The sequence below is a fragment of the Euprymna scolopes genome, chromosome 10 (genome assembly GCF_053919585.1).
Source record: "Euprymna scolopes isolate OS-2025 chromosome 10, ASM5391958v1, whole genome shotgun sequence".
Lineage (NCBI taxonomy): Eukaryota > Metazoa > Mollusca > Cephalopoda > Sepiida > Sepiolidae > Euprymna > Euprymna scolopes.
In genome coordinates this window covers 59,400,787-59,426,050 of record NC_136491.1, presented here as the reverse complement: position 1 = coordinate 59,426,050, position 25,264 = coordinate 59,400,787, and the positions used below count along the sequence as shown (strand labels likewise).

The 25,264-nt window shown below is 31.7% G+C and overlaps 1 protein-coding gene across 2 annotated transcripts in view; it reads right to left on the bottom strand.

Moving 5' to 3' along the window:
• Nucleotides 1–590: 590 nt before the first annotated feature.
• LOC145285998 (serine/threonine-protein kinase/endoribonuclease IRE1-like) overlaps nt 591–25,264 on the bottom strand; it is a 266,385-nt gene continuing 241,711 nt past the window's right edge. For both annotated transcript variants that reach the window (XM_080134591.1, XM_080134590.1), the window contains exons 19-22: nt 23,831–23,958; nt 4,643–4,769; nt 3,094–3,161; nt 591–1,621 (exon numbers count right to left, since the gene is read on the bottom strand). In XM_080134591.1, the coding sequence (XP_079990717.1) occupies nt 1,448–1,621; nt 3,094–3,161; nt 4,643–4,769; nt 23,831–23,958 (497 nt within the window). In that variant the 3' untranslated portion in view covers nt 591–1,447. The remainder of the gene's footprint in view (nt 1,622–3,093; nt 3,162–4,642; nt 4,770–23,830; nt 23,959–25,264) is intronic.

Below are 25,264 nucleotides of genomic sequence, written 5' to 3'. Positions count from 1 at the left end.
ATACATTGTTTTGCTTCAATAAGAAGAGTTAACATCACTTTGATTAATCCATACAGATAAAACAAAAATATTTCATACCATAAAATGATTGACAAATTTGCAAATTATTTTAAATTAAAAACGAAATTCAATGAAAAATTTTCTAAACTCATTTTGATAATCAAAAAATTTGTTTTCATAAAATTGTGCTATATCTCCATTTTCATCCATGATTTTTATAAAAATGTGTCTTGCTCAATTTTTTAAAATTGATTTTTTTTTTACTCAAATAAAATCCGAATTTATCTTTTAAAGTATCAAATGTTATTATTAGCGGTACTTTTTAAAAATTATATTTTTTAAAGTTAAAAGTAAAGTTGAGAAATTAATGAAAAGAAAATGGCCCTGATGAATAAAAATTGTCAGAAAAGTAATGCAGGTAAACTGCATGAAACATTTAATTAAAATTTTGTTTCAATATGCACCAAGAGTCAATTTCAATCCAACATTTGGATGAAAATGGATAAGATATTCCAATGGTACAATTGAAACTTTTTACTTTGATTTGGAGAGGTCTTAATTAAGGAAAATGATTTCAACCAGCAAACACATTTAAAAGTCACAAAATTTATTTTGAGAAATGCAGAAATGTCAGTTTGAAAATGTCAACTTTGTGTTAATGAGTATGAAGTTAAAATAGAATTGTAATACTTTTATTAAAATATTACATTGGCAATTGTTAGGCTAATTGATAAAAATATTGATTTTACAATTCAACATATTTGTTATGAATAAAAATTGCTGTCATAAAAAGGAGACTTCAAAAAAATATATTTCAGTTGAAAGAATTTTATAAAACACATTGGACAATTCAAATTGACCAACAGTAATTAAAAAAAAAATTGTTGAAAAATTTTTTCATCAAATTTATCCTATCAGCAAGAAAATATTAAAAAAAAAATGTTTCAGAGAACAAAGTGTCTGGAGGTATGTGGAGAAGAAGGGTAAATATGTGCTTTATTTTTGTAGAATGGAATATTTTCCTGCACCTTAAAAAAATAAAGCTTGCAGTAAAATTACTGAATAGAAAGCATAGTGTGAGAAGATTGATATTTTTGTTAATTAAATTCACTATTAATTCTGATAGGTCATCAAAAAAGAATTTACATAAAAAAACAAAAGACTTTAAACTTAATAAATATGTTGCAATAAAAAAGAAAATCAATGTTTTTCTTTTTTCTCTGATGGATCAATATAGAAGACTGAACACCATTCAAATGTGTCTTATTTGGATAGGTTTTAGTTGATTTTCATTTTAAAATTATAAAAGCCATAGAATCAAAGAGAGGTAATAAAATCTGTGTTAAAGAATGTGATGTTTGATGATGATGAGGAGGAGGAGGAGACGATTCTTTTTTTTTCTTTTTTTGCTAAAGATCACAGACTGCTGTCGCACACTTGTTGTCCTTTAAGTGTTATCGTAATATTGAGAAAGTGTATTTTCTGTGCTACAGCATTGAGCAGACTCATATGTGTGGAGTAGAAGACGAGGGAAACGAGATGTAAAGTATTCAACAAAACCTGAAGGAATCGAACCTAGCGATTGTTGTACAGCCTCTGGCAATTCTCTGTAATGATGTTTCTGAAGTAGAAGAAAGAAAATTAAATGCTTTTTGGCAGATTTTTAATCTTTAAAGTTGGTTCAATGAACATGGTGATTTCTTTAATTAGTGATTAATCACAAGAAAAACAATTTATTGTCAAAAATGGAACAACTGAAAAGATTTCATGATTTTCATATTAAGATAGCATGGACAGAATTATGTGCTTTCAAATAAGATTTTCTTTTGAAATATCAACTCATGGTTTTGCTGATCGTGCTGAAGGAAGAGTAGAAACTAAAAAGAATTAATGAAACATTCTTTTTAAAATGGAAAACGGTTTTACTGATACAATGCTAAAAGAGAACAGGTATGAATAAAATAACATTTACAAAATTAGAATCAATTCAGCTAAATTTATTTTGATTATCTACAAATATATTGTCCAGCGATAATGTATAGCAGGACAATAAATTTCCTGAAGAAGTCGGGAAAAAAATGATTAGGTTTTACAGTATGGCAACTTTAGCGCTTCTACACTGTCAGAACGAAATTTTGGAAATCGAAATACTGAATTTTGCATGAAAAAAATGGTATCTACGTATTGCTCATACTTTTAAGATGATTATATCCAAAAATTATGAAAATAGATAAGGTAGAAAATTATTAAAGAAAATAGAATTTCAAGAAAACAATCATATTTGTTTATGACACAAGAGAGTTCAAAAGGGAGATAATTTTCCGTTTCGAATTATTTTATTAAAACAAGATGGCCACAATTTTTCACCTGTTAACACAAGTTGTTTTTTTAATAATTCAGTAATATTCAGGCAATTTCGACTGCACAATTTGAAAGCTAACATTGTAATTTATTAGAATTGACAAAGAAAATCAGTAGAAACCATTTTTTTATCTGAAAAATCCATTTATCAACATTTTGTTCTAATTGCACTGCAACTTTTGTTAGGTCATTCTATGCTGAAGCCATATGAACTGTTTGTAGCTTAATTTTTTTTTTTTGTAAATAGTCTTAATAACAGACTATATTCAAGCCTAGGTGGGACAGACCCACATGTTGGAATGGGCTTCATCTCTGGATTGAATTTAATGCGATCAAAAGAGAAAATTGTAGCCAATATTGCATTATGATGACAGAGTGGCAATATCTGGTGCTATTTTGAAGGAAGAATTCGGACACCTATGATTGTGACAAACAGGACTCACCTTATAAACTTATTTATGAAGAAGAACTGAAGATATAAACATATAGCACAGCATGGGGGATTGAACTCCTACTTTCATATAATAGTAGGCTTTTAAAACATCTGTTCAGTGGAATAATTGATAGAAAAATCGAAAAATAAAATCTGTTTCCACCAAGCAGATACATGAGCTGAGAAAAAAGTGGAAAAAAAAAAAAAAAAATCACTCAATCATTCACTTGTTTCTCCATTGATTTTTTTTTTTATTTATACTGAAATAAAAACAAAAATAAATTTGTCAAAAATGTTACCTTATTCCGCATTGCTCGCAATAAATCTCTCACAGATTTTCCATTATACGTTCGAAATTTTCTTAAATCTGCAATTAAACCAAGTAATTAAAAAATTGATTGTCAAAAAAAAAATTTAATATTTTAATTGCATTTTCTCCCAACTGTTGTTGATAAAAATCTGTTCAAATCTCAAATTGAATAAACATAAAATGATGCATTCTATTTGTCTACCCACATTGATTAAATATGACAAAAAAAATTGAGCTTAATGTGTCATGTGGCTAAACACTGCAATGACCAGTAATAATTATTTCTAAAAATTATCTCAATCTATGAAGATTTCTCTTGCTAAGGACAGAACAGACACTACATAGGCTGGATGAAAAACATAAGATACATTGCTGCTAAATCTATAGAATTTAATAGACTTAAACTTTGTTAAAAGATAAAGTTTTCTTAGGATTTGTAAAAGAATATTGTAAGATGCAAAGTTGAGTTAATGTTCTCAAAATTCTTTCATCTGAATAGTTACTTGAAATTTATCACCAAAATAAAGATTTCAGATTTCAATGAGACAACAATCATCTTAGAATAGGTCATATTTATTAGATGCGTCTTTGTCACTCAATCTGCCAGTTCTATTTAAGATGAGAAGTAGATATATAAATATTTATGCTATATCTGTTTAATAAAGATACAAAACCACAAAAAAGTTCAACAATCAGCTAATTTAAACTCGATTGCTAGACTAAATGATAGATTTGCAGAATGGTACAAATCTAACGAAATGCCAAATAAATATTTGATTTTCCTTATAAATACAGATAAGAAAAAAAGACCAACTGAAATAACTGGATCCATCTTTAATGATAAGTTTTTTATTCCAATTCATTCAGGATTTAAAATGTAACAATTTTAGTTAAAATATTAGTTAAAATATTAAATACAATTATTGTTGTATGCTGTGACATATGGATTGAAAGGATTTAGAATTTAACTTTTTATGCTACTGAATCAACTGATATTTAATCCAATTTACAATTTTCTTAAAAACTTAAAAGTATGAAAAAGACGAACAATTTTCTGACTACCAATTCCATTATTCAAACATGGAGAAAGTAACATTTTAAAGTAAACATGTATTTTAGTTTGTTTTTAATGATCAAAATTTAAAGGATTCATTGTTTAAAAAAGAGAAAGATCAACTTGATCTTCTCTTACACAATAAAAACAGGAGTGTGTAATTGGACATCCAAATGGCAGATTGAAATTTTCAAATGTTCGACATCAGCTCTTAAAGCAATGAATTTGTTTAGACAGAAAAACATGCCAGAACAAAAAGAAAAGGTGGCAGACATACCATTATCTCATCACTTAAATCGACTTTTAAAGAATTCCATTTTTTTATGGTTGAATTTTTCCAGGTGATTTTTGCTCCTCGAAGAATTCACAGCAAACATTTTGAATTTTTATCCGATTTTCATGTGAGAATGTGGCAGTAAAAAACATTGTGTTAGAAATTTAACTGGTAAAAAAAAAAATCAAAAAATCAACAAAAGTTGCTTACCTTCTTGTAATTCTTTTGTTATATGTTTTTTCCAATCATCTTTGATAATAAGGTCACTGCCAATTTCCAACCGCTGAACAACTTCACAAGTTTCAGCTTTTTCTTTGTCAGTTCTATCACTAACATCCTGAGTAACAAAACAAATAATAAAAACAAATATAAACAAAACTATCTTGAAATGCTAATCTATCTAGTTAATAAATGATAAGGATTATTGTACCTATTTACTATGCCTCCCCACAGGACAGAGTTAGACACCAGGGTCGTTTTTTAACGTGGAGAAAAGGTACAAAAATAAAAATGGTCTCAGTCGTGAAGGATTTCTCCTCCACCGAAAGAGAACAAGAAATAGAAGTGCAGCATCTGAAGAACAGATACTACACTTTGATCTTGTCCCGAAGGCCAAGCTGATAAGGATTATTGTAAGGCTTATAAATGTTTATCATTAGTTACTGCTATAACCAAACTATACTCTATCATATTTTAGATTGTAATGTGAACCTTTCACAATATTCATATTTGAGGCAATTAAAGTTTAGACCAACTGATTGGTTGAGAGTTTGGATTCTCATCAGATTAAATAGAAATTTTTTTTATTATACAAGAAAAGAATTGCACAATTGGTGTGCAACTAAACAACTTTGTTCTATAAAAGTTAAATTTTCCACTTCAATTCAAAGACATTTCTAAATGAAGGTAAATAGTTTAACTGAAACAACAAATGTTTGGATTTTTGGAAGAGTTTTGTCTGAAAGTATGAATCTGTTCGAGAATCTTGAAAACCAAGTTTCAAATGTGCAGAGCTGCTTGAGAAACTGGTTTGCGAATATGAAATAAGATTATGCATTCATTCCTTTCGTCACCCAAGATAACTCTCTCCAAGGATTCTAAACTTCTCTGGCAGAACTAAAGAGATTAAAATCCAAATCACAGTACCCTGATCATACCCTCAAAATTATTTGAACAAGCGCTTGCTCTATCTGCTGCAAATTGAATGAACTTCAATTCATTATTGCAGAGGAGACAACAGAACTGGTGGGGATATCGAAAACTTGGTTATCCTCACAAGTAAAAAGACACATTTTGCTGCGACAAATCACAAGAAAAGGTGGAGGCATTATGCTGGATAGAAGATCCTCGCACAAGTAATCTGAACTTCAACCTTTTCCTAATGTTCGCATGTCTGATAATTTGATGCTGTTCTCGTAAAATGGACAGAGCAAATATTTCTGGAATTTTTTTGCACATGCTGTTGACCAAAGTCTCATTAATTCTATGAAAGCCGTTTCCAAATGCTAGAACGATTGTCTCATACTGGGAGACTTTAATGCCCCAACTATTGACTGGCAGTCAAATCTATGCATTTCCAATGACACATTTGATAATTCACTTCTGGACACAATGGAAGAATGTTTTCTATACCAGTATGTTACAAAATCTGCAAGAACCAGATTTGGATAGAAGTCATCAGTGTTTGACCTTGTGTTCACTTGTTATCCTAGTTCCATTTTTTTCTCTGCAAATTTTACCTCCATTTGTCACGAGTGATTATGCAGTTATAAACTTTTGCATGCACACCTCATTTGCACTGCCTCCTGTCTCAGATAAGCCAAGAAGAAAATTTGCTGCTATGAATCACGATTTAACAATGAGTTAGAAGACTGGCATAGCCTCACTGAGTATCTGACTGTCGAAACAATGTGTACAGTAATAAAGAAATTTCGGTTGCATTTTATATGTCAGCATCTTTGAAAGCACAAGCATAACCCATGGATCACTAAGAAGATTCTTTGTGAACGCAAATTGAGAAATACTACATGACCGATGTGCATTATGTTGTCTGCAGAAAACAATGTAATCATGTCGAACTTCTCACCATCACGAGTAGACAAAATTTTGAAAGATAGTTTGCTCTTGATGTTATTCATAACCAGAAATGTTTTTAAACTCACTTGCAAAGAAATAAAAAATTAAACACCCAAATCATAACTTTGCATAATTCCGAAAGAGAAAACATTGAGCACGCATTGCTCTTTTCTGATATTTTTGCAAGCATATTTAAAATTGATGACGGCAGAGAACATTACATATGATAAATGCAATCAATCGGCATCACTCAGGATGAGGTTAAGAAGCAGTTTTTATATATTAATAACTCTGGATGGAGTAGATCCAGCAATTTTACATGCATCTGAACCAGTAGAACTTTAACAGCCTTGTTTAACTTTTCACTGAGTACTGGAGGTGTTCTTGCTGATTAGCAGGTCGCTATAATCTGCCCTATCTTTAAAAAAGGTAACAAAGAAGAACCAATTAATTACAGCTCTCTTGTCAGTTAAAGTATGGTATCTAGGCCTTTTCTTCATATCTAACACGTGATATCCAGCATTTGGAGAGAATTCAAAGATGAGTTACTTGAATGGTGCAGGGTCTATCGGATCTGCCTATGATAGCTGACGTAAAAAAATTAACCTTTTCTCTCTTAAGCATCAATGATTACGTGGTGACCTGATTTTGGCCTACAATCTCCTCACGTGACATTATGCTATACCTCAGAACCTTTTATTCACTCCTGCACTAGAAAGAGGACTACGCAGAAACTACATGAAACTTTTTCACCGCCAATTTTGACTAACCGAAGGAGGACTGCACTCTCAATCAGAATCCCTAAACCTTAGAATAGATTTCCGAGTGAAATAATAAATGAACCCGACAGTGCTCGACTACAGTCTCCTCTTCTCAGTAAATTTGTACCACCATTTCCTTACATGGTATTGAAGTACAACTGTTTAAATTTTTGCCAAATAAATTGAATACATCTTTTGTGAGTTTTAGTGTACAATAAGGTGAAAAGAAAAGATATATTAGTGACATGCTAAGCCATTGCCTTCTCATCTTCACTCCCTTCTTTGTTTCCCTTCTAAAAAGCAAAATTCCAAGGGGAAAAGGAAGATGTATTTAGAAAAAATGAAAACTACATCCCTAAAACCACATGATCAAGCCACAATGAAAAAGGTCAAATAATGTTGGGACAATCAGAATCAGAAAAATTGGAACATTTTTCAGTATTGGAATCAGTTCTGAAATCAGGAAAATTTTAGCCTAATTTCAGATTCCAAAAACGATCCTTTTATTGTTTTTTTCTTTATAAAAAACGAACAAACAATAAAACAAATACAGATGTTAGAAGTTGCTCATTTACAACAAAAGACTAAGGCCACAGGTCAAATCCCATTCCCAGATTTAGCACTGACACTTTCAATCTAATTTATATATTTTTTGATCAATCATGGTGAACAAAGTTCTAAAGTTCACTTGCCTCTTTCCTGAGTATACATTTTTGCACCTATTTGCTGAACATCTCCATGCTGCTTCTCAGAAAGTTTGCAGTTGATTACTAAAAGATGCTCTGGACAAGTTTTTTCAATTTTGTGGATGTTGGCTTGACACGCATTGTCTGATCAATTTTTGAAATAACGTTTTATTGAATTTTTTCATTTTGGACTCAAGTAAAAAATGTAGATGAAAATCTCAATGAATTTATTAAAATCTTGGATAAAATATATATATATAATACATATAGAAGTTTGTTGAATTTAAAATAAATCATATGTACATTTAAAACATTTAAAAACAAAAAGATTGACTTTTGGATATTTGGTAATAACAAGAAAAAAAACAAATATGTAACACATATTTGTTACCAAATTCAAGATAAGTTACTCTTCTACCTATACAAATAAGATTATTTGTTTAATGATTGATTGATTGATTGGTTTTATGGCATATCAACCTATGTGGTCATTTAATGCCAGAGTCTTTTATATATATTAATAGTTATAGGTTTTATGTATGTATCTGGTGTTCAGTGTCTATGTTTATATAGTTAGATAAGAGTTTTTTGTTTTTTTAATCTTGTTGAGTAACCCTGTTATCTTCAGATATTTGAGAAGAATAGTTGGGTCTACATGAGTGAATATGTCTTTTACAGTTTTTTCATTATATAGATTCAGTCAGTTTGTTTTCAAGTCTTCGCATCTTGTTAATATGTGATTTACTGTGTATGGTTCCTGGCAGGTTGTGCAAAGTGGGGCTTCTTTTTTGAGTAGGTAGGAGTGTGTTATAGAGGTATGACCTATTCGGAATCTTGTTATTATAACTTCCCCCTTTCTGGTCATTCTTTTGTTTGATTTCTGTTTTCCTATGGTTTCCTGGATTTGGAATAGCTTGTTTCTAGTGCAGGAGTTCCACGACTCTTGCCATCTGTTTCTAATATATTTATTAATGATTTGTTTTAGATCGGTATGAGGGATCTTATCATTGGTCAAATTTAGTGCTGCTTTTGCTGTTTTGTCAGCTGTCGTTACCCTTTATGTATCAACATATGACTGGGTATCCAACAAAAAAAGATGTTTTTATCATTAGGAATATCATCAAATTTATTTAGGGTTTTGGTGATTATTGGGTTCATTGGTTTCTTGTTTTCCAGTGTTTCGAGTACTGATTTGGCATCTGAGCAGATAATGAATTGTTTATCTTTAGAAGATTCTATAAGATCACGTGCCATACCAATGGCTGATACTTCAGCAATGTAGATTCGATGCTTTTTCTGATAATCTTTTGATTAGGATTGTTTTATTGTGTATGGCTGCACATCCAACATTATCTCCATCTTTTGAACCGTCTGTATAAATTGTTGAGTGTTTGGAATATTTATCTTTAATTATTTGGAATTTTTCTTGATATATGATTGGATTGGTTTTTGTTTTAGGGTATTTAATTAAGTCTGATATTATTTTTGGTTGTTTTGTCAGCCAGGGAGAATATTTAAGTTTTACAGATTCATGTATTGCTGCAATATCTATCTGGGCTTTATTTATGGATTCTTCCATACGTAGGCTAAATGGTTTTATAGAATTTTCTTTTGTATCAAAGAGATTTTTGTATTGGGGGTGGAAGACACATTTGTAGGCAGGATTAGTTGGACATGAAGTCAATTTGGTATAATATTGTAGTCCTAGTTTTTCTCTTCTGATAATGAGGGTTCATCTGTTTCTACATATAAACTTTCCACTGAGGAGGTGGGGAAGGCTCTTGGAGCCAATCTTAGTCCTTGGTGATGTATTGTGTCTAATTCCTTTATGTAGGACTTTCTTGCGGATCCATAGATATAGCATTCATAATCCAACTTGGATCTGACAAGGGATCTGTATAATTTAATTATTGAGTCTTTGTCTGCACCCCAGTCTGTGTGAGCTATTACTTTTAAGAGTTAGATGGCTTTGTTGCATTTTTGTTTGAGGTATTTAATATGGGGAATGAATGTTAGCTTTTTATCGAATATGATGCTTTTTTATCGAATATGATTTATACTGATCAACTATAGGTATAATTTCATTATCCAGTTTCAATATTGGGTCATGGTGCATTTTTATTTATTTTGTTTAGACACAGTTGTAAATGGCGTTCTATTCTTGTAATATATTTTGATCTATAACAGATCAGGAAGTTATCCACATAGGACACATTCTGTTTCTACATTTATATTTTTAACGATGTTATTTATTTTAATTAGTGTTGGGACGATTCCTAATTTTTATACGATTCCGATTCCGATTCCAGGAAAATATTGATTAACGATTCCGATACCAAGTACGATTCCGATTCCGATTCCTAGGGAATTTATTGTTTTGAAATATACCAGGTAGTTTTATACTTATGGTCGGTAGTTCCCAAATATGTTCCCTAACTTTGGAAGAGATATTTTATGTCTACACCGTCGTGTTTTGGATTAAATAAAATTATTATATAGTAAACTAAACGGAAAAATTAGCAAAATTTATTTTACTTAATTGGAATACAGAAAAAAAAACTCAAAGAAAATAGAATTTATCCTTCAGAGAAAAAACAAATAAAATAGAATTTATATAACAGAACAAAAACAAGAAAATTAGAGAATAAATACACACGATTCATTATTTTGGTCCTCATAATTAACAGATTTAATGAATTAAATAAAAAAAATATAGCGGAAGAGAAAGAAAATATATACTAATTAAATATAAAAAAGATAAATATTTAATTTAATAATTTATAAATGAACGTGCGTAATGAAAAAAAAAACAATATACCACGTGACATGGCGCCGTAGATACAAAATAACCGGGTTTGTATTACTGTACACATAGATTCGAAAAAGTTGTCAAAAAAACAAATATATAACAAACAAATATTATCAAAGGCAAGATAAGTTACTTTTCTACCAAACTGGATACATTTTTTTTGTTTTTATTCAATGTAACATGTTTATTCAGCTCAAAAACATGCAGTGTTTACTGATGTAATGGAAAATTCAAAATGGCGCCCGACACCCTCTTTAACATGGTAAGTTTGGGAAAAGGTGTTACAAATAATAAACTAGACAAAATACTATTAAAAAAAACACCGAATATATATCAAAATATGTCACGGTAACATATATTGAGCGAGTTTCTAGCAGTATTTTGTATAGTTTATTATTTATAACATCTTTTCCCAAACTTACCGTGTTAAAGAGAGTGTCGGGCGCCATTTTGAATTTTCCAATACATCGGTAAACACTGTATGCTTTTCGAGCTGAATAAACATGTTACATTGAATAAAAACCCGAAAAATATATCCAGTTAGGTAGAAAAATAACTTATCTTGCCTTTGATGTTATATATTTGTTTTTTGACAACTTTTTCGAATCTATGTGTACAGTAATACAAAGCCAACTAGTAAAATTCTATTTATAAATACTTTTTAAAATGAAATTATTTAATTAATCGTAAATATTATTTAGACATAAAAATTAACTGATTACAAAACCTTTTAAAAATATATATATTAATTTCTTTTTCGTTCGGCAAAGAACTGCGCAAAACACTTTTAATTTTCAATTTAAAATTCTAGAAAAAAGATTATATTATTCTGCTTTTAATATAATCAAATTTTCTGGAGAAAAAAAAATAATGGATTTTATTTCAATGAAATTGAAAAAAAAAAAACTTGACTGAATTGAATTAATTACCCTTAAATTAACGAAGGGATTATTTAATAACTTTAGGTTTGGTAGAGATAGGTATGGGGTCGATTTTTTTGAAACTTCAAAAGAAACCGACTACTGTCAAAACTTTGCGAAATAATACAACGTGATCAATTTCATTTTAGAGATATTTCTTTCAAAAGTCTTCTTTTAAAAAAAGAAAAAAAAAAGTACAGTGTTCTATTAAACCTTTTACTGTTTAAATAATTTGACTTTGCTCGTTTTATTTTAAGAAAATATAAGTTGAAAAAGCATTTTCATTCAGTATTAGATTTGTCAGTAAAAAAAAACAATCGCCAAAAAGATAAGCGTTTTTTTTTATTTTTACTCGCAATATAGAGCCCTGCATACTTCTTTTCAAGTTAACTCTTTTGTAGTTTTGATTACAATAGATCTGAATGAATGAACCTTGTAAGGGAGGGGCACTAAGCATTGCCCTGTTAATAATGAATTTCTTTGGTTTCTTTTTATTTCTCTCTTGCGGTTAGAAATATCAGGAATTTTTTTTCTTTTTTTCAGCATCAGACTAAAAGAATCGTAATGAAGGAATCGGAAAATTAAGGTATTTTTTAACGATGCGATTCCGATACCTCCCAAAATACACGATTCTTACGATTAACGATTCCGATTAATCGTCCCACCACTAATTTTAATGCTAAAAAGTGTGACAGACAGAATGCTTCCTTGTGGTACCCCTATTTCTTGTTTTTTACTGATTGATACAGTATCACTTAATCGTACATTAAATTGTCTATTATTTATAAAATTTGTGATGAAAATGGCCATTCTGCCTTTTAATCCTAGTTCTTGTAGATCTTTTATAATGCCATGCCTCCATGCAGAGTCGTATGCTTTTTCAATATCGAAAAAGACTGCTGTAAGATGTTCTTTCTTGATAAAGGCTTCTCTGATGAAGGTTTCTAGCTGAATCAGGTGGTTCATGGGGGCTTCTTTCATTCCTAAATCCTGACTGATAATCTGTAATCAGATTATTTGTCTCAAGGTACCATACTAATCTGCTATTAATCATTCTTTTCATTATACAGCTAGTGAGTGCTATAGGTCGGTAATTCATGGGATTTGTAGAGTCCTTTGATGATTTAGGTATAGGGATTACTATGGCCTGCCTCCATATTTCAGGGGTGTTGCCACTTTACCAAATATCATTGAATATTTGTAGTAGGTAATCGTAGATGTATCAGGAAGTTATTTTATAAATTGATAATGGATTTGATCAGGGCCAACAGCTGAGTCATGAGGTTTGCCTAGGGATACTTTCAATTCATTTTTAGAGAATGGCTGGTTGTATTTTTCTGTATTATTTGTCTGAAACTGGAGTTGTTCCTTTTCTGCTTTTTCCTTAATAATTTGGAATTTTTTATTAGAATTTTTGGAGGAGGATTTTTTTTGCAAAAGTTTCAGCAAGACAATCTACCATTTCTTTCTTGCTAGTAATTTTTTGGTTATTATAGATCAGGTGTTTAGTAGGGTTGCTGTTACTTTTCCCTGAGATTTTTCGGATCATGTCCCAGACCTTTTTACTCTTTATATTTGTATTTATTTCTGATACATAGTTTTTCCATGATGTTCGCTTTGATTCTTTTATGGTTTTGCTTTAGCTCTACTGTTTTTATATTCATCGAGATTTTCTTTAGTTGGTTCTTTTTTGAATTTCCTTAGTATAGCTCGACGAGTTCTGATGGCTACTTTGCATTTTTCATCAAACCAGAGTTTATTATGTTTTGGGGAGGTAGAGCTTTTTGGAATGCATTCCTCCGGAATATTATATAGTGTATTAGTAAAATGTGTGATATAATTTTGGTTTGGGTTATTAACCGATGTTAATTTAGTCCGGCATAAATTTTGGAATTTTTTCTTCTGTAAGTTCCATTGGGGTATTTTGTTTTCTGGCATTGGATCATTATTATCAAGTGTAATGGGAAAGTGGTCACTTCCATATGGCTCTTCTAGTACATTTCATTTGTAATCCAAGGCAAGTGTTGGATCACACAATGTCAATTGATGTGAATGTACCAGTTCCTTGGTGTAAATAAGTGTGTGTTTTATCATTAAAGAGATATAGGTTTTTGTTATTTATTATATTTTCTATAATTTTTCCCCTTTTGCTTGTTTTTTCACTTCCCCATTTCTCATTATGGCTGTTTAAGTCTCCCATAATGATGTATGGCTTTAGAAGTTGCTGTATTAGTTTGCTCAGATTTGTTTCTGAGATGCTTTCATTGGGGGGTATGTATAGTGAGCAAATGTTGATGGTTTTATGAAGTGTTGCTTTTATTGCAGTAGCCTGCAGTTTAGTATTAAGTTGTATTTGATTTTGGGGTATGTCATTTCTAATATATTGATTGATGTACCTCCAGAGGTTCTGTGTCCAGTATTGTGTATATAGTTATACTGATTGTAGTTTTTAATTTTTATATTGTCATCCGATTTCATAAAGGTTTCTTGAAGACAGACTACTACTGGAAGTAAGTTATCAAGTAGAATAGTGAGCTCATTTAGGTTTGCCTTTAGACCATGACAATTCCACTGGATTATATTATTTATCTTTGTATATATTGTTTGTTTAGGTATGGGTAGGGATAAGTTTTAATTTTGATATTGTTAAAGGTTTGCCATTTGAGAATTTCTTTAGCTTGTGTTTTTTGTTTCAATTCAATAAGTATTGTCTTATTTTGTAGTCATTTTATCATTTTGGGTTTTATTTTTTGAGAGAAAATTTTTCCCATTGTAAAAAGGTGAAATTTTATTTATTTCATTTTTTCTATCATTTTCATATTTTCTATCCGGTATGATTCTGTGTGTCATGTTTTGTATTTTAGTTTGTTATTTGGGTGTTTTGGGTTTAGTTATCTTTATGTTTGCCTTAGGTCCTCAGCAGTCCCATTGAATGATAGTTTGGGTTTTTTTTTTATTGTGGTCTGTCATTTTATTTGTCTGGGGGTGTTTCCTACCATCTCCTCCAGTGTTCCTATTTTGTTTCCTCCTCTTGAGGGTGATTGGGATCTAGATATTGCTTTGTTAATTGTTTTTTCTTTAGTTTTTGTTTTATTGGGTGATGGTGTTGTTTCATTTGATTTGTTTATAAGGGTTGTTTTCATTTGGTGAGTTTTTTTCTTTTTCTTTGTTTGATTTAATTTGAGTTTTTTGGTTTGTTGGTTCTGTTTTTTTTTTTTTGTTGTACTCTCTTTTGTAGATTGATTATTTCCAGAGTTCAAGATTAGTGTTTTAATTTCTTTCATTGTGTCTTTCATCTCTTTTATCAATTGAGATATTTCTTCAGTTTTTATTTCTGGAGGATTTTTTGTATAGCTTTGACAATTTTGATTTGTGTTTATTTCAGCTTTCTTGGTTACTTCTGGTTGCGTTCATAATTTTCCTGGCTTCCAAGAAGGTTATATTTTTGGTGTACTTTATTGTTGTTATTTCTTTTAGCCATGTTTTGCATCCTTTGAAGTCAGCTGAATGGTTTTCACTACAGTTTGAGCATTTGGGGTCTTTTTTGCAGTCACTATGTTTTGAATTTTCACCACATCTTACACAGATTAATGATTTGCTACATTTGGATTGGTGATGTCCAAATTGTTGACAATTATAGCACCTTAGAGGGTTTGGGATGTATTTTTCAACATTCACTTTTAGGTATCCAATTTTAATCTCACTTGGGGGATTTGTGGAGTCAAAGGAGTGTATATATGTATTTGTCAATATGGTTTCTCCATTTTGTTTTATTCTTATTCTTTTTACTTCTGTAACACTTTGAGATGAAAGGTTAGATAAAATTTCATCAGTCGAGCAATTTGATAGTTCACTGCATCTAATGACTCCTTTTGAGGAGTTTAGGTATGGGTGGGGATAAGTTTTAATTTTGATATTGTTAAAGGTTTGCCATTTGAGAATTTCTTTAGCTTGTGTTTTTTGTTTCAATTCGATAAGTATGGTGTTATTTTGCAGTCGTTTTATCATTTTGGGTTTTATTTTTTGAAAGAAAATATTTTCCATTGTATAAGGTGAAATTTTATTTATTTCATTTTTTTCAAGTGTTTTCATAACTAAAAATATTGAGTTTTCTTTGGTTGAGCATTTCTGTTCATCCTCTGAACTTGAAATGTCGGAAACATCTGAAAAGCTTCTTTTTTGAGAGGTTTTGGGGGTAATAAAAGCCATAATCAAATAAGATTGTTTTTTTCATCATCTTTGCTCCCCACCCACCTCGGAGCCCTATATGGGAAGTGCCTGGGGAGAAACCCATTCGTCGAGGCTCAACAATGATATCATTCATGAGCACCTGTTTTCCTTTGATGTTACTCTAGGATACGTAGTAATTTAAAGGGTTTGCAGCCATGTCATAGATATTTCACTTTGTCAATTGACCATCAACCACCGCTTTCCACCATATATTAGGAAATAGTTATTTGTGGGGAAGGGATAGGCATATTGTGTTAACGATATGTTTATGGAGTGGGCAATATATGGTGGGGCTTGACATGACCAGCCGATTGATTGGATCGGGCCCCTCCGACCGCCCATCTAGCCCAGTAAGGGCCAAAGTGGGGGTACTAAAACCTGACCTCTAAGTCTCTCAACCACCAGGATCCCGTCCTAAAGGTATTACGGGTCGCTACCTATGGCCAACAGGTAGCCCCATTGAGGGATTTCTACTCTCTGCAGGGAGGTAGTTGGCATATTCTGATGCCCTGCCGACAGGGTCAAGTGGAATCTGATCAGATTGTGAAGAACAATTTTTTAATAGAATGTATTTATTTATTTTTTTATTTAACCCATAGTTGGGACCCTAACAGGTACTACCACTCCGGGTCAGAGTGGGCCTGGGAGCAATGGCAATTAAAGGGTGGCTCCAAAGCTCGCAAACTGGGGCCTCACCATCGGATATAGTTTAAGGTCATATCCAGAACCGGGAAGTAGGGAAGGAAAAAGAAAGGAGGGGGGAAGGGGAAGGGACTGTTGTTTTTGTTTTTGTAGAACATAAAAGTTTTACAAAAGAGAATAGAAAACAAATCCGGAAATCGATGTAGGTGCATTTCGTCTCAAGAAGCTAATAGACAGCCTGACCAGTTATTTGTTTAAACTTAATTGAAAGAATTTTTTAAATTCAAAATAAACCTAGTGTCCACTTTGTTAAAATAAAAAAATGCTAGCTCATAAACCCTGCCAGAGGGTTCAAAAAAAAAAAAAAAAAAAAAAAAGTGCCAGTAGAAAAACATCAAATGAATGTAAAAATCATGTGCAAATGTAATGATCTACCAGTATTTTGTTTAAATGTCAATTTATGATTGTTATAAGCATTGTCAATTTATGTTATGATTGTTATAATCATTGTCAATTTATGTTATGATTGTTATAATCATTGTCAATTTATGTTATGATTGTTATAATCATTGTCAATTTATGTTATGATTGTTATAATCATTGTCAATTTATGTTATGATTGTTATAATCATTGTTAATTTATGTTATGATTGTTATAATCATTGTTAATTTATGTTATGATTGTTATGTTATATATAACGGCTCGCTTATTATACTTACTTAAGATGATGAATGTTCTTTTGTTGTTCATGTTATAAGTAAGAATAATTGTCTTAGAGTGATAGACAGTCTTAGGAGAGTTCATGTTTTAAGTGTTCGTATTGTTGTGATATATGGATGGGAGATATAGAGACATTAACACATTAGTGAAATATAAAGAGAGGGTGTTTATAATTGAGCGAGATTGCATATAAATACATTTTGTGAAAGTGTTTTCATATCTAGATAGACAGACCGATAATTGAGAGGTTTGCATTTATGCCGATGGATTGACAGGTTGGCATTTATGCTTTGACAGTTCGTATGAACGAGAGTGTTTGTATAACATAAATAGACACATACTTTCTAACACATTTTTTAGATGATGAATTTCAAATAGTTTGTACACATAAATAGAAAATACCTTTTTCATGTAATGATGGACACAGGAGACGGAGTTATAAAACACATTGAACATTTATTCTTCTTCCACTTGAACCGGTTGGTGGCTTTGCGTTCAGGAATTCAAAGGTTCACATATTAATTTTCAAAATGTGATCGTCTCGCTTTTAGATGTTCAAATCCTCAGACGCTCTCTGAGTTTCTCACCCTGCTTCTCTAACTAACTAACTCTCACTTCCTATATTGAGAAATCCATGTATGTCCGGCCACATGAGCAAAACTCACGTGCCACCAACATGCGCGACTTACATATTTCCGACATTCTTATTTCCCAATAACCTATTTTTTCTTTTGTTGTTTCCACAAAGGAATTCAACCTACATATCTAATTTATTTAACCCATATTTTATTATCCACATTCTTTCTAACAATTGAATAGTTTATTTATTATTTATTTCATCAGAATTAACAATTTACTGGACAATCCATTTAAACCTATTGTTCTTTAAAACTTATATCCAAGGTTCGATTTCTGCTTTCTCTCATTTTATTTTCATTTTAACTAATCTCTCTATTTTTATACTTACATGTAAAGGGGACAGCCCTTATCATGTAACAGTTATAATCATTGTCAATTTATGTTATGATTGTTATAATAATTGTCAATTTATGTTATGATTGTTAAAATTTGTTATGTTATTTGTTATAAATCATAACAAATTTACAATGATTATAACCATCAAACCAATATTTTCATAAAATAAAGTTAAACCTAATTTCAAAGATTAATTATGACTTAATAAGCTTTCATCACGCAAAACCAATGAACGATAATCTTCAACTCAGTATAAATTCAGCATAACCCTATGATTTTGACTTTCCTTTACTTTTTTGTCTATTATAATTGGTTTTATCTGTTGACGATAAGAGGAAAGAATAAAATATTATAAACTAAAGGGGATATCATATATAATTTTCTCCCTCTATAGATGAAAAATATTACTACTTCTAGTGAGATGTAGTACTATTTTTTATCTATAGAGGGAGGGAAATAAACTAATTTTGGATTTTTAAAATTTTTATATTTAGCTGGTGCAAAGTACTGGGGCTGCTGTATTGCCATTTGGTGAATGGATTCTGGACCATGCAGTAGTCTCTGGTGGGGCCTCTCGATGCCATACTAGGTGGTAATTGTTACGGCTTTACCTTATCACGTGCTACAAAAAAAAAAATTCCCGTTTTTCCTCTCTTACTTTCCCTCTCTGTTCTGCTCTAACCAAGTATGCTGACCTGTTTCACAAATCCCAAAATCCTCAACATGAAATATCTTAACAAAGAAAACACAAATAAACCTAGAACCCCATCCTCCTACATAGACCCCTACTACCATGTCTCCTTCTCCAACATCAGGGGTCTACGTTCTAACCTTCCAGAGGTTGAAACCCAATTACAGAAGACGAAATCCGACATATTCTTTCTAAGCGAAACTGGAATAGGGCCGACCACCTCCCTAGAGGAGTTCATAATTAATAGATACTCTAACTTAACATCTAAATCTGACCCCCAAGATCGCCACGGGCATGGAATATGTGCCTACATTAAAGATGGCTTCCCATGTGGCAGGGATATCTCCAGAGAAGACCCTAATCTACCTTATATGTGCTTCCGGGTTGCACTTGCTTGCACCACCGCATTTATATTTGCTCTCTATCCCCACCCCCCCACAACAGCGGAGTCACTGTCTTTAAGAGTATATCAGAGAAAATTGACCACATCCTGTCTACTCATCCCTCGGCTAACATTCACATTTGCGGTGACTTCAATGTCCTTAATGTGGAATGGCTGACCCACTCAAATAAGACTGATGATGAGGGGAGGTTCTGTCATGATTTTGCCATTGCCTATGACCTCACTCAGATTGTCCGCGAGCCCACCCGTGTGCCCGATACTACCGGTCAGTACGCAAGCCTTCTAGACCTTTTTCTATACACTTCCCCTGAGCTATGCTCATGTTCCATTCTATCTCCTCTGGGATCCTCCGACCACTGCGTCGTATCAGTTAAGATAAAAATGAAATATAATAAATCTACAGACATACCTCTCCACCGTACTGTATACAGATACTCTATGGCGAACTGGGATAGCTTCTGTACATTCATATCTGATCTACCTCTCCATTCCATGTTTAAAAAGGGTGTGTCCTCTATAATATCAGACCCGATCGAATGATTACTTGTAGGCAAAGACCAATTGATACCATCCAAAAAATTCCAACAAAAACCTAACAGCCAGCCATGGTTCTCCCCTGAATGTGCTGGTGCCATCGCACACAGAAATCACTTTTTCTGTAGCTACCAACGTAATAGATGCACTGAAACTAAAGCTGCTTTCAGGACCGCCAGCAACAGCAATAAAAGAGTAATAAAAAATGCAAGAGAACTATATGCTCAATCCGTTAAATCCAAAGTAGCTGAGAAGTGGCTTGGTTCCCACCAGTTCTGGCAAATAGGATCCTGAACAGAAACGTGTGTTATATCCCAACCATTACAGCATCCGACAAGGCCAAACTATTTGCCAAAAACTTTGCGGCAAATTCTACCCTGTGCGACGAAGGCCATCAACTCCCTGTATTCCCTTCTATAACAGACAACACGCTATGCAACATACAAATATCTGTGCATGAGGTCACCAAGCTAATCAAGAACCTTGACTCCAGTAAAGCAACTGGTCCTGACGGTATTCCAATTATAGTGTTAAAAAAATTACAACCAGAACTTGCCCCCATACTTACAAAACTGTTTAAGCATTGCCTTAAGGAAAAGTGCTTCCCAATACCCTGGAAAACCTCATCAGTATGCCCTGTATTTAAGAATTCAGGTGATAAGTCATCCCCCTCTCAGTACAGACCAATAAGTCTCCTGTGTGTCATGGGTAAGTTGCTGGAATCCACAATAAATAGAGAAGTAGTCAACCACCCCAACAGAAATAACCTTCTTAGCAACACGCAATATGGTTTCCGTTCTGCTAGATCTACAGCAGATGTGCTAACGATTATAACTCCTAGGATTAGCGAATCTCTTGACAAAGGCTTAATTTCTAAGGCAATTGCTCTTGACATATCAAAGGCCTTCGATAAGGTTTGGCATAAAGGCCTACTACACAAGATTTCCAGCTACGGTATAACTGGAAATGTTTTCTCGAGCATTAAATCATTTCTCTCTGATAGGTTCATAAGAGTAGTGGTTGATGGGCAGAAATCAGAGGCCCACAGTATTAATGCTGGTGTCCCTCAGGGGTCCATACTGGGCCCAACTCTCTTCCTGATCCACATCAATGATCTCCCAAAACACATACTAAAATCTTTCGTTGACATCTATGCTGATGACACGACCATCTATGGCAACACATCAAAGGCCGTAAATGATGATGTTCTCTCTGATTCTCTCTCCTCTGATCTTGAGCGTGTGGTACAGTGGGGAAAGAGGTGGCTGGTTACCTTTAATGTATCTAAGACCAAGCTCCTATCTCTACATCATAAACGCTCTGATCCCCATCTGGCATCAATTGAAATTGATGGCTCTCATCTAGGGGAGGCCCCATGTTTTGATAAGCTTCTGGGTTTGACCTTTACTCCTGATCTTAAATGGAACACATACATCAAGTCTGTGGCTAAGGTCGCTGGGAAAATAGTGGGATCCTTCTACCGCTCCAGAAGATATCTCACTAATGATGCAATTCTCTATCTATATATACGAGCCAAGTACATCCAAAGATGGAGTACTGCTGCCACATCTGGGCAGGAGCTGCTAAAAACAGCCTATCCTGCCTTGACGGAGTACAAAATAGACTTTGTGGTTTAGTGGGGGATGCCCCTTTCTCTTCCACAGAAGAGACGTAGCGAGCCTGTCTTTGTTCTATCGTTATTTCCATGGCAAGTGCTCGTCTGAGCTCCATTCTCTGGTCCCCCCCCTTGCCAATCTTTTTCAAAAAACACCCGTCTAGCTGAAACCACTGTCAATAATTTTCCCCACTCCTTATCTGTGCCTAAATCAAAACGTAGATTTCACGAACAAAACTTCTTTCTTAGAACTGCACGCCTGTGGAACTCTGTTCCGTTTGCCTGTTTCCCTCCCGACTTCAACCTGGATGTCTTCAAGTCCAACACAAACAAATTCCTGATGAACCGCCCCCCCCTAAGTAATGACACCTTATCAATTCTCCAATACTATTGCTATGCTATCCCATTGAGTACTGTACACACAATAACCCTTATCCCCGAGTGGCCATTGGGCCTTGATAAGTGGTGAACTCCATGTAAAAAAAAACAAACTACTTATTTGCAGAAAATTTAAATGCGATATTCGTTTTCAGCATACCCTGAAACCTATAAAAGTAATCATTTTAAATGTTAAGGTGGAAACAAGGTAAAAGAATTACGGTTTTATTTATTTGTTTACATCGTTGAATTTTCAGTAAAATAACAGAATAGAAATGACAAAAATTACCATCAACTGGTGAATATATAGTTGTTGCTTATCAGGATTCCTGGTATTCTGGTACTGTGAAAACTACATCAAGGATTCATGTAGAGTACAATTTATGGTTGCATCGCAGAAAATAGGGGTATATTTTGGGCCAGATAGAGAGGATTAACAAAATTAACAATTGGACTGGTCCCAAAATGCATAAATTCTGGTCGACTATGGGAATTTCTATCTTTTACAAGAATCCAAAATCTATATGAAAAATTTTCGATTTATTTCTGAGATTAATTCATATCTACTCCATTGTTTTTCTTTGAAGGGAGTAGTAAATACCGGCCATGAATGCTCTTTAGTCATTCAATGGCTACACCCAAGATTAAACTCTCCTTTGGTGAGGAGGCAGGAAAATGCCTATTCTCAATAAAGCTATATTTAAATACTACTTAGTTTTGTTCATAAATAGACACTCACTGTATGATACCATGTGCCAGTTTAAAAAAATTGAAATTTGTATATCTGAATTTATAATTCATGACTAATGGTAAAGTAATACATCAGATTTGACTGCATAATCAGAAAGAGCACACAATAAATGGTGGCAAAATTAGCGAATTTCTTGAAATGTTGAGGTCCGTAATTTAGCCCACTTTTTCTAAAGAAAGATGTCCACGGAAAAGCCTAAATTCTGACACTTAAAACTCTCATAACTTTTGAACTACTGATGGTATTTGCATAATTCAAACGGTTTTAAGCATCTTTTACATAGCTCTTTTCATTCAAGTTGATAAAATAACAATTATCTAAAAAGAAAAAAATCAACTTGTAATGCTATTTTTAGAGGTAAGAATTAATTTTCTTTCATAAAAAAATAGAATTTGAGAATCACTCCAACTAATTTCAAATACATTAAATCAGATTTGCTTGACGATTTTATTTTATTAAAATTATTAATGTTCAGTTTGAAAAGATTCTTTTAAAATTCATTTAGAGATGCTATAAAACAACTTGATTTTAATGCGATAAAAATCTTTTATGTGAAAATCTTTTCAAAACATCCCTCCTCCCATAACTTGCTTTATTAACATTGTCAAACTATTGCTGATGTAAGACATTTCAAGTTTATGTAGACTGACGTTTTTCCTACATTCAAATATGATTTTGGTTAAATCTGTGTGTATCTTGATGTTTCTTGTTTTTATGATTTAGAAAAAATCAATAAGAATTATATTAATATGTCATGTTCAGCTGATGCACCTGAAGAAGGCTGGATAGCACAAACTGAAATGCTATAGTAACATCAATGTTAATGAGGACAAAAATAGCAAAAAAGAAAATAATTCATTAATTTTCAGATTGAAAATAAAAAAACATTTCTTTATTCTAAAATTGTAATACAATTTAATTGGTTTTCATCCATTTAAATGATGAAAAAAGATGCTTTTTTTTTTTAAGACTAATAACCTTATCCAAATTTTTATTAGGCTTCAATCTACCCCATCAAAACCAAATAAACTGAATACTCCAGTTTGTATTCATGTCATATGAAGAATTACAAATTTGAAACATTATAGATTGTTACATTCCCATTCTTGCATCAAATAACTGATTGCAATAGCAGAAGTACACAAAAAAAGAAGAAAGAAAAAAGAAAAAAAAAAAAAAAAAAGAAGAAAAATATGACATTCTTACTTGGAAGAACCGAAGCTGCTGATCTGGTTTCCAGAAAAATGGGTGCTTTAAAATGTCTTTTGCAGTTGGTCTTTCTTTTGGGTCAAAGGAAATCATTTTCTGAATTAAACTGCGACCCAAGAAATATTCTGGAACCAAAAAAAAAAAAAATTTCTTTTAGGTTTTTCCCTTAAAAATTTTTTTTTCAATATTTTCCATTGAAATTGATTTTCAGATTTGATGGATTGTGGATCAAAAAAACATTTTAAGTGAATTTTCATAGTAAAAAAAATAGATTTATTTAAAATAATCGTCCGATAATCTACTTCTATCTGTTCCATGTTGCTTTGATCAGCAAATCTATTGATTAATCAAGTCATTGTAGTTATAAACCATTTCAGTACTTTAACTACTCTAGGACTGGAAGATAAATTAAGCATTTCACAAAATTTATTTTTAATCTTTGAACTTTAGATTAATTTTATTCATCATTTTATCAATATCTATTATAATTATCATCCAATCAAATACAAAAAAAATAAATAAATATGCATAGAAGATTTTTTTTTGTTAACAAAATCGATTATAATATATGCAATCAAATACAAAAAATATGAATTGTTTTTATATGAAATCATCATATTTAATTATTAAAATCTATTATAATAACAGATCATCTAATGAAATACGAAAAAATATGAATTGTGTTTAAATGAAATCATCATATTTAACTATTAAAATCTATTATAATAACAGATCATCTAATGAAATACGAAAAAATATTAATTGTTTTTATATGAAATCATCATATTTAACTATTAAAATCTATTATAATAACAGATCATCTAATGAAATACGAAAAAATATGAATTGTGTTTATATGAAATCATCATATTTAACTATTAAAATCTATTATAATAACAGATCATCTAATGAAATACGAAAAAATATGAATTGTGTTTATATGAAATCATCATATTTAACTATTAAAATCTATTATAATAACAGATCATCTAATGAAATACGAAAAAATATTAATTGTTTTTATATGAAATCATCATATTTAACTATTAAAATCTATTATAATAACAGATCATCCAATGAAATACAAAAAATATAAATAAAAGATTTTTTTGTGTACAAAATCTTATATAATATGAGATCATCCAATTAAATATGAATGAAAGATTTTTTGTTAACAAAATCTAATATAACAGATCATCCAATTAAATATAAAAAAAATGAATGAAGGATTTTTAGTTAACAAAATCTAATATAATATGAGATCATCCAATTAAATACAAAAAAATATGAATGAAAATTTTTTTAAACAAAATCCATTATAATAATGGATCACCCAATTATATGATTGATTGATTGATTGGTTTTATGGCATATCAACCTATGTGGTCATTTAATGCCAGAGTCTTGTTTCATATACATTAATAGTTATAA